This window comes from Chroicocephalus ridibundus, chromosome 2, assembly GCF_963924245.1.
Source record: "Chroicocephalus ridibundus chromosome 2, bChrRid1.1, whole genome shotgun sequence".
Lineage (NCBI taxonomy): Eukaryota > Metazoa > Chordata > Aves > Charadriiformes > Laridae > Chroicocephalus > Chroicocephalus ridibundus.
This window is the reverse complement of record NC_086285.1, coordinates 45197335-45210669: the sequence shown is the minus strand read 5'-3', so window position 1 is coordinate 45210669 and position 13335 is coordinate 45197335. Positions and strand designations below refer to the sequence as shown.

General features: G+C 41.1%; 1 protein-coding gene across 2 annotated transcripts in view; it reads right to left on the bottom strand.

The window, feature by feature from the left end:
* Positions 1 to 13335, bottom strand: part of TGFBR2 (transforming growth factor beta receptor 2) — a 67526-nt gene that overhangs the window by 32268 nt on the left and 21923 nt on the right. For both annotated transcript variants that reach the window (XM_063325238.1, XM_063325237.1), the window contains exons 3-4: positions 5149 to 5320; positions 3296 to 3486 (exon numbers count right to left, since the gene is read on the bottom strand). In XM_063325238.1, coding sequence (XP_063181308.1) covers positions 3296 to 3486; positions 5149 to 5320 — 363 coding nt within the window. The remainder of the gene's footprint in view (positions 1 to 3295; positions 3487 to 5148; positions 5321 to 13335) is intronic.

Here is a 13335-nt window from a genome sequence, read left to right as displayed (position 1 = left end):
GAAGATCCACCAGACACAACTAGACATCAGGGAGGAAAAAAAAACCCTGGTAGTCCAGTCCTGCACTCATCCTTTCCATGACAGCAGGACCAGGCCCCTGTCTGCAACCTAGCCAACCTCCAGCCAGCCAGGGCATTTTTCCCCCTGATTTTGGCTAATCTTTTCCAGTGGTTTGCTCCCTGGCTTTGCCTTCTGGTAACACTGACATTAGACATTTGAATAAATAATAATTAAAACAGACTGGCATTGAGTTTTGCTGTGAGAAGCATTTTTCCACCACAGGGGTGCAAGCTGCTTGCCAGTCACCCACAATTTTGTTTGGCAAAAAAGAGAGGGATTAAAAAATAAACACAGAGTAGCCAGATTTGCAATGGTAACCTGTCCCCTGTATATTATTTCTCCAAGAACTACAGAACATTGTTTCTGCACACTATATTTTCCACCAGCTGCCCGTGGCCTGAAACGCCAGGGATCTGAATCAGGGTCAGAAGCCCCCTGACACAGCAGAACTACAGGCACGTTTAGGCACACGTCTGACCACGTCTTGCTTATTTTGCAGATTGGCAATTCAAATGAAAGCCCATACAAGAAACAGGCATTTGATTTGGATGTAACTACTTCAAACATTTCCAAAGCCACCCTTGGGTGAGTCACAACACCTCCCACTACCCAAAACCTTTAGATGTTTGTGTGTAAGAATGGAATCAGCAGATTTGCCCTTCGCTGTCAAGACTGATACAAGCCAACAGTGCTATAAACCAATTTTTCTATAAGCAATAACATCTCAGCTGTGAATCACTGGAAAATAGTGACTAACCTCTGGTGGAAATTAGAACTTGTTGCCTTACCCATAATTTTCTTTCTTACCTCAGACACATCAGGAACAAACTAAATCTGGTCTGTGTTAAGTCTGCACTCAGGAGGAAGAAGAGCTAGAACACTGATCATTTACAGCAATAGCTTGAAAGGAAAGGATGTGATTAACAGGTGAAAAATTACAATCTTTTTAATAGCCTCAGTTTCTGCTAATAAATGAGTACAATCACTTTTTGACCAGGCTTTTTTAGACTAGCTTTTAGACTATAGGATGTGCGAAAACACTGCAAAAATTCTTTCTCTGGTGTACAAGAAGTGTAGAGAGAAAAAAAAAGGCAAGAACAATGTACAGAATAGATCTGGATGACAGTCATTCCAAAGGCAAAATTATTACAGGCTATTATCTAGTTGTCTGGAGGAGCCGTGGACCAGCTGGCTGTGATGTTCTGCTCAAAGTTAAACACAGACAGGAAACCGCATGTCTGATACTGTAAAAATCGTTTGTCTTCCTGCCATGGCTAACCAGGCAAGCAACCCAAAGGGGCTGTTTTCATTTAAAAGAAACACTAATCCACAACAATAAAAAAGGAATGACAAAGCCTCAATTCTCCCTCCTCCCAACTGGAGTTAATGCTTGTATTTGTGAATGAACTGGAAATGTTACAAACTGAAGTTTTACATTACTTTAATTTTTATCGGTACTTATTCACTTACTACATGTGAGTGCAAGACACAGGTTTCATGAGCCACCTAGAGTGCTTACAGCACATGATCTAGAAGGAAAAGCTCCATTCGGAAGAGTGAAAGGAATTAGGGTAAAGAGACTGGGTTTTAATTTATACTACATCTCCTTTTAGGCTGCTCTGGAAGGGTGAGGGGGGCTGCAGAGTTGATGGGAAAGAAGGCACTCAGTGTTAAATTTATGGAATGGTTTTCATAAACATACACACAGAAGACACAGATTTGTCAGAGTGATTGTATTCAGCTACATAGCTCCAGGAGAAACAGCTATAACATGACTAATTTATAACAAATTAGACAAAATCCACAAGGGTGTGGTTCGCTTTGTATAAAAACTCAAGACAGCCGACACAGAGCAAGATCTTTTTACTGGGTACGTGTTCTCTTCAATAAAATCAAAGCAATCTGTTAGAATTAGGTCCTGGGTCTACTACCTGTGCTCACACCAATACCAGTATTTACTCCAACTCCTTTAAAGCTTACCCAAGTAGGGGCTGGTCATACAACCATGGATCAGCAGTCAGGTTGTCTGGTTTCAAATCAAGTTTGGGGAGGGGATGAAGAAGAGGGGAGGAGGTGGCAGCAGGTATGGATAGCCTGGGCCAAGGGAGGCAAAGACTTTCTAGTTTGCGTTTGGCTAATCTGGTGTGGTTTTGCAACCTAAACTAGTTAACATTCTTGTAGGGCTGGGAAGCAAGACCTAGAAGCCACTCACAGAGTTGTCCACCTCAGTGCAGTCACACACCATGTTTCCCAGGAGTGGAAACAGTGTCCCAACCCTTCGTTATCTCAGATAACAGGGATTTGATTATATCCTTTTCTGAGGAACTTACAGGTGATGAGGATGTGTGCCATACTCATTTAGAAGTGTGTGCACACAAAGTTCTCCACAGGTGGTATCACACTTGCCTGCAAGAGACATGACTTAGTCTCAGTACAAGAACCATTATGGGGTCCAGCAGGTAGGAGAAAACAAAGTGAGGTGTGTGCGCACACACATGCACAGCCATGCGCACAGCATGAGGTCCACCAGCACTGCAGACACCTGCACTACTTTTACTGTATTTGCAGTGGTCTATATAGGTATACATGAAGTAGAATGAGGTCAGGTTATGCACTTGTGATTTGGTCTATGCTCAGATTTCACTGGTTTAACTGAACTCACATACATGTTCTTGTGCCATAGTAAGCATGAGGTAGCATATCCCACCAGTGAAGGAACCTTGTTAGCTACTTCACACGCACTACTGAACAAGTGCAGAGGGTCAGTTACAACAGAGAAGTTGACTTTAAATTCACATCCTATCAAGTTACTCAGTAATATCTGTATAGAGATGTCACACGATAGCAATACAGCCTTTTAGAAGAGGCAAGACTTTGAATATGGCATTTGCCTCTTGTTTATGCTTTATAATGTAATTAGCATATGTTGCATTTTGGTGTGTCAACAGAACAACTCTAAACAGCTTGCTTTCATCTTTCTTTTCATCAGCTTTTAAGTTCAATGTCTTGAGCTGAGTCTCAGACTTACTTCAAAAGGAGGACAGCCTGGCAGGGAGAAATAACCTCTGAACACAGAAAAGGTTGAGATTTTTGCAAGGCTCGTAAGAGACCAAAATACCTCCCGCCACTAGAAGTTTTCCTCCACAAAATGCGATTCCAAAGTCCATTGGTATGACACAGTTAATACTACTTGCAAGGTTTAGCCTAGGAATGCAGGGTAAATTATTAAACCTACCTGGTGAGAAAATGAGCATATCATTGCATTCTTCACCTGTGCAGGAACACATGAACATCAATCCCCCATCATCCTTTTTTTCCCTCATCAAACACCGTTCTGAGCTGGAGTCATCCAACATGTGACCATACAGTGTTGTCTGAGGATCATGGCATATTGTTTCTAATGTCACATTTTCATCATTCTGTCTCCTAAAAATGAAAAGGAGAACACTGAAATCAGAGAAAGAATATTTTACAAAAGAGAGCAGACAGAACTGCGCCTGCCCAAAATTTGCCTCTTTGGAGAACTCAAATAGAATTTAAAGAGTATCATATGTTTTTCTCCAGCTTTCCTGAATGGGATAAATTTGGCTGTGTCTGGGCTCCTCACACTGGAGCATTTGTACAATGGCACAGCTACTCCTGTATCATATTACCACTAAGCTCCAATGAGTGCCTTTGAAAATCTCACCCAGAATTATTCAACTAATGCTCAATGAACTGCTGTGAACTTCAGAACATAGTTTTGGTTTTTGTGGTCACTGTGCAGACAGTAAAAATCTGTGGGAAATTATGATAAAAACTGAATTGTTTCCTCAAAATCTGAGGAATTTCTAGTGAGTTGGCTTTTTCATTTTACTTTTGAAGCCTACAATCAGCACATTTTCTGCACTGAAGGAGTTATCCTTATAATTTGAAAACAAAACCAAATCAATACCAACCATAGAACCGGTGCAAGATAGAGTTGCCTCACTGTCAGGGAAATATTTACCGCTGATAGTCTAGACCATATTCCTGTGTGTTGTCCTGGTCCACAGATTTCATTTCCTCGACACAAGACTCAGAGGCAAAGAGCACTTTCAATACAGTTCTCAACTCATTTGCCCTTTGGATAAATTGGCATGAAAAATCCAGAATGTATCTTAAATTGTACTACAGCCACTTTGTATGGCAATTATAGACACTGACTGATGACTTACTAAAGGAGCACAGGACAAACATGGAACAGCACACTGGACTAATGCTGCATTTCAAGTGCCTACTTCCAATTATGCTGAACATCTCTTCAAATCAATGGACACAACTAATCCCTCAATAAATGAATTAATTATGCCTTTCTGGAAGTGGTTCTAATTATGTTCCTAAATCAGCAGCAATATTGCAAATATTCACTTCTGTTCCTTTTGTCCACTTACGAGCTCATTAAGAGTGTTTCTGGTTTTCTTTGGTAGGATTGGCTTACCATTTATGGAAGGGCAAAATCCCAGTTTTTAGACTGGGATGCAAGTTTGGAGGCAACAAATCCTAAAAACTGTTACAACTCATTTTCGTATACTCTTGATTTCTTTGAACCTAGACATATGCTATATAAAAAGCAACATGCCCACATCATAGTCACTACAAATACAGAAGATTTTTTTACCATTTAGAGGAAGTATTTCTACCTATACATGGTAAATAAGCCTCCTGTGGTTGCTCTACATAATCTAGTTCACTATGAAACCTGAGAGACAATTGTCTTTCTTCAGCAAATTCCACCACAATCCTCTGAGTCTCAAATCTGCTTCTACTCTGAGTGCTGTGGGTGGGTGCAGCTTAATAGTTTGAGCAAAAACATGCCTCTTTTCCAATAACAGCTAAGCTGGAACAGAACTGCTTTAGAAAAAGAAAGATAAATCCCCAGAACATTTCATATCAGAATTGTTGTTAACCTTAAGCAACTCTCAGTATGCTGAGCACAGATATGAGTCGGAAGCGAGAGAGCAAAGCCTGGTGAGGTGGCAGGGACATTCTGAATATCAGAGCAACCGAGGAAAGTAATGATGAATGAGGGTGTGCTCCCCTCCCCACCTGTATGAAGAAATAACTTACCATATAGCTACACAGACTTCGCTACTATTCTCGCAGATAGCCGTGATGTTGCAGTTGCTCTTGCACGGATGTTGGTTTGAGCAGGTTGTTACTTTGATGTCACAAAATTTGCATAGGTTTGGCATTTGCAATCCATTTTCCTTATTTCTGTCTACAGGTGACATAATTTCAGCTTAAGGGAAAAAAAAAAGAGAAGGAAACTCAATAATGGTATATTATCAGATTGTGTTATTGCTCATTATGAAGATAAGGTTTTCAGCAGCAACAAACATTCCCTCCCACCTTAAATTGGAAAATCTTTGATCTTTCACAGCTACCAATTTTCTTTACAACAGGGCAAGTGCCACAGTGTCAAGACCAGGTTAATCAAAGTGAATTTGAAAAGTGAAATCAACTTCTATTGACTTCAGAGGGAGCAAAAGTTGCTTTGTAATTTGCAGAATCAAGCTTATTCTGAGTCCAGTTTGCACTGAAATAACTACTCTGCAGTTACCCATTTGCATTATGCACGGGCAGCATATCTGTCCTCCATATTGCACCATGGTCCGTGTGCCAAAAGAACTGTGGATACCATGGTGGGAATGCACGTTAGGTGGGTGACATCATTATGACATGGATCCTGACGAATTTTGCAAGCTTGTCTTTACTAACCTGAGGCATAACCTAGGTGTTGTCCTTAATCTGATTGCTGTTCACATAGGAAAACATGGAGCTGAACTGGCTCTCAACTTAAGGTAGATGGGTTGCCATATGTCACAGGTGAAACTCAAACTGGAAACGCAAAAGGACATCTGTGCAGCTCATGTAATCTGCTACTGGAGTCTTCTGGGCAACTCAAGGGGACTTGAACTCTAACTTGCAATGACATTCTGTCTGGTAGAAGTCAACTTTGACCCAACAGCTACATTTCTGCACCCAGACATTGAAGAACTACTTGCTTACTGGTTGAGTCTTAGTATTCACTATCTGCTTCAGTGCGGTAGCAGTAAGGAAAGAGATATTTTTTGTCCCGGTGTATGAATTTCAAGAAACATATTTTTAGTTCAAAAACTATTTTGACAAGCCAGTGTGACTACAAGGAACAGAAAAGGCCAACACAAACTTTTTTCTAAAGCTAAAACGAATATGCAACTATCTGAAGTGGAACAGACTATCTACAACAGTTTCAGTCTGACTCACTTTGTAATATATTTGGAAAAGTAGGTTGAACCACTTTAAGGAGATATTGGGCTTCATATAGCACAGTCCTTCTCTTGTAGCCACCTGCATGTTAAAACTATGTTCATATTGCTCTCTGTGGCCAAATGTTGCTAGTCAACCAATAATAAGCAACCTGGGATTTGTAATTTCCTCGTCTCTCCTCCATTAGCTGAGAAATCAATTTTTTCCTTCTAGAACTTCACTATTTACTACTATTAGAATATTTTATTGCAGGAATTAAATATACATGCTTTTTCCAGAAGGAAATAAAAAGGCCTCTTGCTAACATTTTCAATGGATTTCTGAGCTGTTGTGAGGGACTGAGAGAAAAGTCTTCCGTTTTCATCCAAATCACACATCCTTCTCATCACTAGCATGCTCTAGTACTGATCTAAGGTCTCTGATCTTACTGCCATTGTAAGTAGTGGCAAAACTCCCAATGATTTTAATGGTATAGAAGAAGGTCCTACACAGAAGGAAGGGTTATGATGAGCTCACTGACAGCACTCACTCAGGTGGAGAATGCTGGCAGTGTGTTAGGGGCTGGCTGAATTTTAAACCCCAGGTAAACATTTCTTGTTCTTAATTATTTGTGTTGCAACAGCTCCCAGAAGCTACGCAGAAGAACAAAGCCTCATTGAAGTAGATGTGGTAGGAACTCAAAAGGTCTTGAATCTAGTGTTCTATAAAATATGTGTTAATAAAATCATCGTTATGGCAAATTGCCCCTCTTCTGGATGGTACCTCTTATTTACCACATGTTGAAGAGAAACTAATAGCTGTATTCATTTATCTAGGTTTCAAAAGAACCTGATAATGAGGGACTGTCCCCTTACCCAGTAAGAAACAATCTATGGTCCTAAAAGCCTGGATGAACAATACAGACAAATATCAAGGGAGAAATGAAATGACTCACCCAAGTTCACACAGGAAGCCTGTGGCAGGGTGCCAAGCGGCTCACAACTGAGCACAGGGGAAAGACATCTGCTGTTCAAACAGCAAAGACTTTAGCTGCATCTACTCTGCTTTCAGCTCTGAGCTCACATGGCTCCGTGTTTCCCTGGGCAGCTGTGTCAGGATGGATGCCTCTGGCACAGACACGACTCCGTCCTCTCTAGTGCCTGCAGCACTGGAGCCAAAAGCCACACGAAGGTGGGTCCTTAGGTAAACTGGTTCAAGCACATTATGTTTGTTGAGAGGCAGGGCTTGTTCCTGTGCCGCCCCCAGCCATACCAGGTTCTGCCAAGACTCACCCACTGGAACAAACGTATGAAAATATGTTTGGATCTCTTCCAAGGAGGGATCTCCAAACCAAGAAACTCGATTTAAAAAAAAAAAAAAAGGGGGGGGGGGGAAAAAGCTATCTGGAAAGCAGCAATCCACTGCAAGGTCATAAACCTTAAGTTTCTAATTTAGAGTGACAGGCTTTAATTCAATTACTAGCTAAAGTCCGGGTAGTTAGGGCCGTCTAATTTCTGAACAGGTTAAATTAATGGCAAAAGCTAATGGGGTTTTAGGACTTCCAGAACTGACTACGTTTGATTTTTCTCCCCAAAATTCTTTTAATTGAGGCTGATAGTGCAGTGCCTCTCCGTTCACGCCTCTGGCAGTTCAAGGTATTGGATAAACAGCCGAGGTGGACAAACTTTCTTCCGTGTTTCAGCACCTATGATTTAAAGTGAAACTGCAGTTTACTTTCCCTAATACTGTCACATTGCTCTAGCAGGTGTTGGTGTGTTGATTGTTAGTCCAGGTGAGCACTGTGATAACCCACCTAGTTCCAAACTAAAGCCAAGTTTGACTTTCCCATATCAGACTGATGCTGAAATCAACCTCTGCAAGGGGTCTGAGATGAAATCTGGAGTCGGATATGAACCTCAACATCACTCTCTTCTGATCACAGCGTACTACTAGACTCTGAGGACTTAGAAATCCAGGAAAGATTGGTCTCCTTCCAAGACACATGAACTCAGACCTATCTCTCATCAACAAAATCCTGCCTGGAAAATGACAAGTTGGTAGGGTTCTTCCCCAGGGAAGTGTATTCACTCATTCCCTGAGGGGCCCACAAGGAGTGAGTGGTTCACGACCAGCAAGATTGCTCCTTTTCTTGTAGTCACTTGAATGTCCATCTCTAAAAATGTTTCACTATCCTGCTGCACTTCATGCCCCATGAGACAACACCTCAAGGTTTTCTCCTGTTCAGAAAACCAAAGTCACTCGAACAGTGTGGATAGAAGCAACCTTTCATTTTGCATGGGAAAAAAAAAAAAAAAAAAGTGGATATAATGGGAAAGTCAACAGAGAAAACACAGATTTGCACATCTGAAGGAAGCCATCCTAAAATGTGTGCTTGTTTCTTAAAATTTGAGTTTTGCCATCTACGTTCTAATGTTAGTTTTCTTATTTTGACTTCTACAGGAAGCCTAATTCTAGCTTTTCTTGTTTTCTTATCCATGGAGGGGGCTCCAAATAAAAGACTGCGGTTTCTTGGCTATGAAGCTTTCAACCAACCCGTTCAGCATAGATCAGTCACCGTGGTTCAAATGCATGGAACATGCAAGCCAACACGTGGGCTGCATATTATGAAGAGACACCAGAGCAGCCACATAAGAAACATCAACTTCATGGATTCTGGCAGAGCCAGGCTTGCAGGACAACGCTTTTACTCTATGGTTCATGTCTTTTTTATGATTTCTCAGGACCTTACAAACATTACACCTTGCCTAAAGTCTACTGTCTGTCTTGAATTTGTTTGCTTTGTGTCTGTTTTTTGTAGATGTGTAACTTTCATTGAGGCCACAGGCTATAGTTTACATTCCTCTTATATTTCAGTATCCTTACAGAACTCTCAAAAGCCAACATCATCTAAATAAAGCCCAAACCAATATGCTGTCTTTTTGGGAATATCTACACTGTAAAACTTCATTTATGTCTTAGGATGCATCTCAGAAACAGCAGCCAGTTTCTCTTACTCCTATCTTGTGAAATACTGTTACTGCATTTCTTTTCTCTCATCCAGTGCCTCTGGCCCACGTATACATACAAAACAGGATTGCTGAGCAGATAGATCCCATCCCTTTAAAAAAAACCAAACATTGCTGAGGGAGATGTTGGGATGGGAACTCAACTACTCAACTGCGGTGAAATAATTCCACCTGATGGGAGAGACTTGGATTTAAGACTTCACTCCACTACATCATGGAAATCTGCAAGGATGAGGATGCCTTTACTGGAAAGCCTTGAAGAAGCTTGTCCTTGTTCTCCCAAAGGGCACAGCACCACAACATCATATCTCATTATAGTAGTAGCTGCTATGAAGAACATCCAAGTTGCATTACCTTCTCACCCAACAGAAAGACATCAGGCTTTGCCAGGAACAGTACTGAACACAGCATTTTTTCTATTTTGCCTACCACCCCCAGTACACGATCTATAACCCCAGCAGAACTTTAATAGTGATGGGGACACTGCCAGCATCATGAAAGTGGAGAGGTGGTGATGTAAAACTACATTCTTTGCCTTATAAATATTGATTAATTAATTGCAGGAGGGAAGGAGTCTAGGAAAATGCATGATCCATGCTTTGCTTTTAAGACCTGGATATATCCTGATGGTTATTCTTAATTGTACTGATTATGTTCAGTGCAGTAATACAAGGAAGAAAAGACAGAACCATAAGCAACCCCAAAGATTCAAAAATCATAAGTTAGAAAATCACAAGACTAGCCAAAGAGACCATGGAAATAAAGGAAGCAAAAAAACCCGCACAACCAAAACCCAACCAAAACCCAACTGCTCTCCTTTATTTGCCATTGCTGCCTGGACTCTTAGAGTGCACCTGAGTCATGTTTTGAAACTTTGGCCACGGAGGGGTGGAATTATTACAGTCTAACTTACAAAATGAAAAGATAAAAATAAATCACTGGAATCCAGGAGCTTGATCTTCGAGAAAAATGTCAGCTATCATACAACTCATCATAAAATCACAGGATCTGTAACACTGCAGATCACCTAGTAACTCCCATGACAACACCTTCAGAGTTAACTCTATGAAATATGTATTTTCAATTTTTCAGTTACGACTGCCAATTCTGAACTTAATGTGATCATGAGTCGAAATGGAGCGTCACTCTGATATATACTCCCATATTCACTATGTGAGTATGAACTCATGTAGTTCACGCTGTCTTGGACCCTGCTTTGGGCTACAGTCCTTCATCTCAGCTATGATTTACCCCAGTAGAATTACCAGGGCCACAGCCTCTGTAAAGCCAAATATGAGCTATCTTTTACATACAACTAAAATATGTCAGAGGAAAACAGGTTCCATAAGTGTTTAGCTCACCAGATATTTCACTATCCCTGTGGCAGGACTCCAGAAAACCACATTCCTACAGATTCTTTTGCAGAATCTCTCTGCCTTGATCTATATCATATATAGTCACAGATCACTGATGTCACCCCGGTCTGCCCCTAGCAGCTTACTCCCTTTCCCCCGCCCCGGAAGGTATTTCACCTCTTCGGTTTCCTTTTGATCTTCAGCGTTCTGGCCTAGCACAACAGCTGCCTTAGTCAGTACTTAAAGACGTGCCTTTAAGTGTACCAATTGCACTTTTGTTTGCAAATCGGTTGGGGCCTTTATATTGCTTTGGTGCCTGATCAAACCTCTTCTAGGATCTGCAAAGGATAAAGACCAAAATAACTTCCTTTTTATGAAGACACTTCTTCTTGAAGTACTTGGAGGAGATGCACGTCCTGGCTTCTCCCTATCACGCAATGGCTCTTGTCTGTCATATGAAAAAAATGCAAGTCACGCTTATCAGATAGCAACAACACAACTGTTAATGCAATGAGACACACTTAGAGCCCTGGAACCCATCCTATCACAAAGCAGCCACTATGAGATGGGGAGAAAGAACAGTCCGGTGGGGCCCACAGGCCTTCAAACAGTTTGTGTGGACTGTGCCCTGCTCTTCAACCAGGGCTAAGAAGTCTGCTAGGAAAGAAGATACCTGACTAGATAAGCTGTTCTGACAAACTAGACCTAGCCACAAGTAGTTTGGCCACCTCTAGCTGAAGGAAGGCCAAAGCAAAACTGGTTCACAGTGGGAAAGCCGCTGATGATACTGCACTGAAATGTGGGAAACCACTATTTTATATATTTACTATATATATAATATATAAAAATATAATAGATTATATAACACATATATTTAATATATAGCATACATATTATATAAAATATATATTATATATATGATATAAGACATTTATAGGAAAACCTGCTTACTTGCAGGCAAGGAGTGGGGGAAGGTATGTGCTGAAGGAGAAGACAAAAGGAAAAGGAGCAGGAGTTAGAAAACTTTGTTTAACTTGTCTCTGCAGTGGAAATGCCTGGCTTTTAACAGCAAGTGGAACTGGCAAAACTTTGCTTTAGGGATTGCTGCAGGCGCTGACACAGAAACAGAATTAAATCTGGCAGGAGCTGGGGGGAGGGACACAACCAGAGAAAATAAGGGAGGGAACAGCATGCTAAGCTGGAGATCTTGACGATAAAAATCATTCTTGTACTTAAAGCATTAAAATAGTGCTATTTTTATCCACTACTTCCAAAATGAGCTAGCATTGGCAGTTTTAATCATGGGCTGGGCTCTTCTCGCTGGTACAGGGCATGGCAGTGAACTGCCTCAAACACACCTGAGCAGGGAGCTCCCTGCTGTGACTCCTGACTGACATTTGTGCAAGTGTGAGGAGACTCCAGCTCAGCACTTACAATAGAAGCATGAACACATTCTGAAAACAGGGAATAAAAATAACATTATTGTGTTGCTTCAGATAATGAGATGGATTTTTACCTGCGGATTTTTAACTTGCTGCTCTCTTCCACATTTTCTGGCCACTGTTTAGCACTCCATGGTAGGCGGAACAAAAGAATACTGTCTCCAGGCAAAAAGGCTGAAAAAAAATCTAAATGATGGCTTCCCATAGGGCACTCAAAGGGACATTTCATCTTCTGACTTTAACCCACAGCCTCCCTAACACAGCCAGTAAACAGCACACAGCACTGGAGAACCGTATGTGATATAACAGGAAGATCAATTTATTCAGCTATGACTACAGGGTCTAGGTTTTTTTCTGCATAATGCATTAAGTTTGGAATTTACTGGAAGCTGTCTTTGGTGGTTAACTCCTTCTTTGACTACAGATATACAGTGAGTATCGAGTACAGCAATTCTCATCTGGTTCACAAGATTAGGGAAAAAAGCTTTCCTGCTTTGTTGGAATAAGCATGATTCATGGTTCAGAACTGACATTTACGCAGCTAATTTTGACCTCTCCATTAAGAAGCGTATCCTGCAACTTCACATCCTTTTGTATTCTTGCCTGCCCAGTGAAAGCTGCCATTACTTCACTTGAAACAGAGCTGAAAGAGTATAAACACTTCAGCTTTGTACAAATAGTATTTTTCCAACTCATATGCTCTGAAAATAGACAGCAGCCATTCAGGCATTACACGGTTATTTCTGTGATATAGAAAGATGCAAAGATTTTTTTCATGACAGAAGAGTCTGTGGCAAAACATTTAAAACATACACAATTAGGAGCAATTCTGACTCAGAAAAACACAAGTGTGCCTCCACTCTCAGCTACAGAGTCTCACCAGAACAAAACCATACAACTGAATCTTCTAAGCAGGTAGAATGGAGTTTCTGAACCCATCGTACCTCTCCCTTCAGCTTGTTAAGAAAGCCTGTTTATAGAAACACGTCTCTCTCCACTCCTGCCCCCTCAATAGTCACACCACCACCAACAACCTACTTCAAAATGTGACCGGGCTCTTCATTCTTCATAATGGCGTTGGGGAAGGTGAATCATCTGTCCTGAAAGAGGCACATATTCCCTCCAAAAGCTTAGTTTGTGTTTCTTCCTTTTATCTTGCTTACTACAAGAGAAATGAGGAATGTCCACCTTCAAGAGTCATTC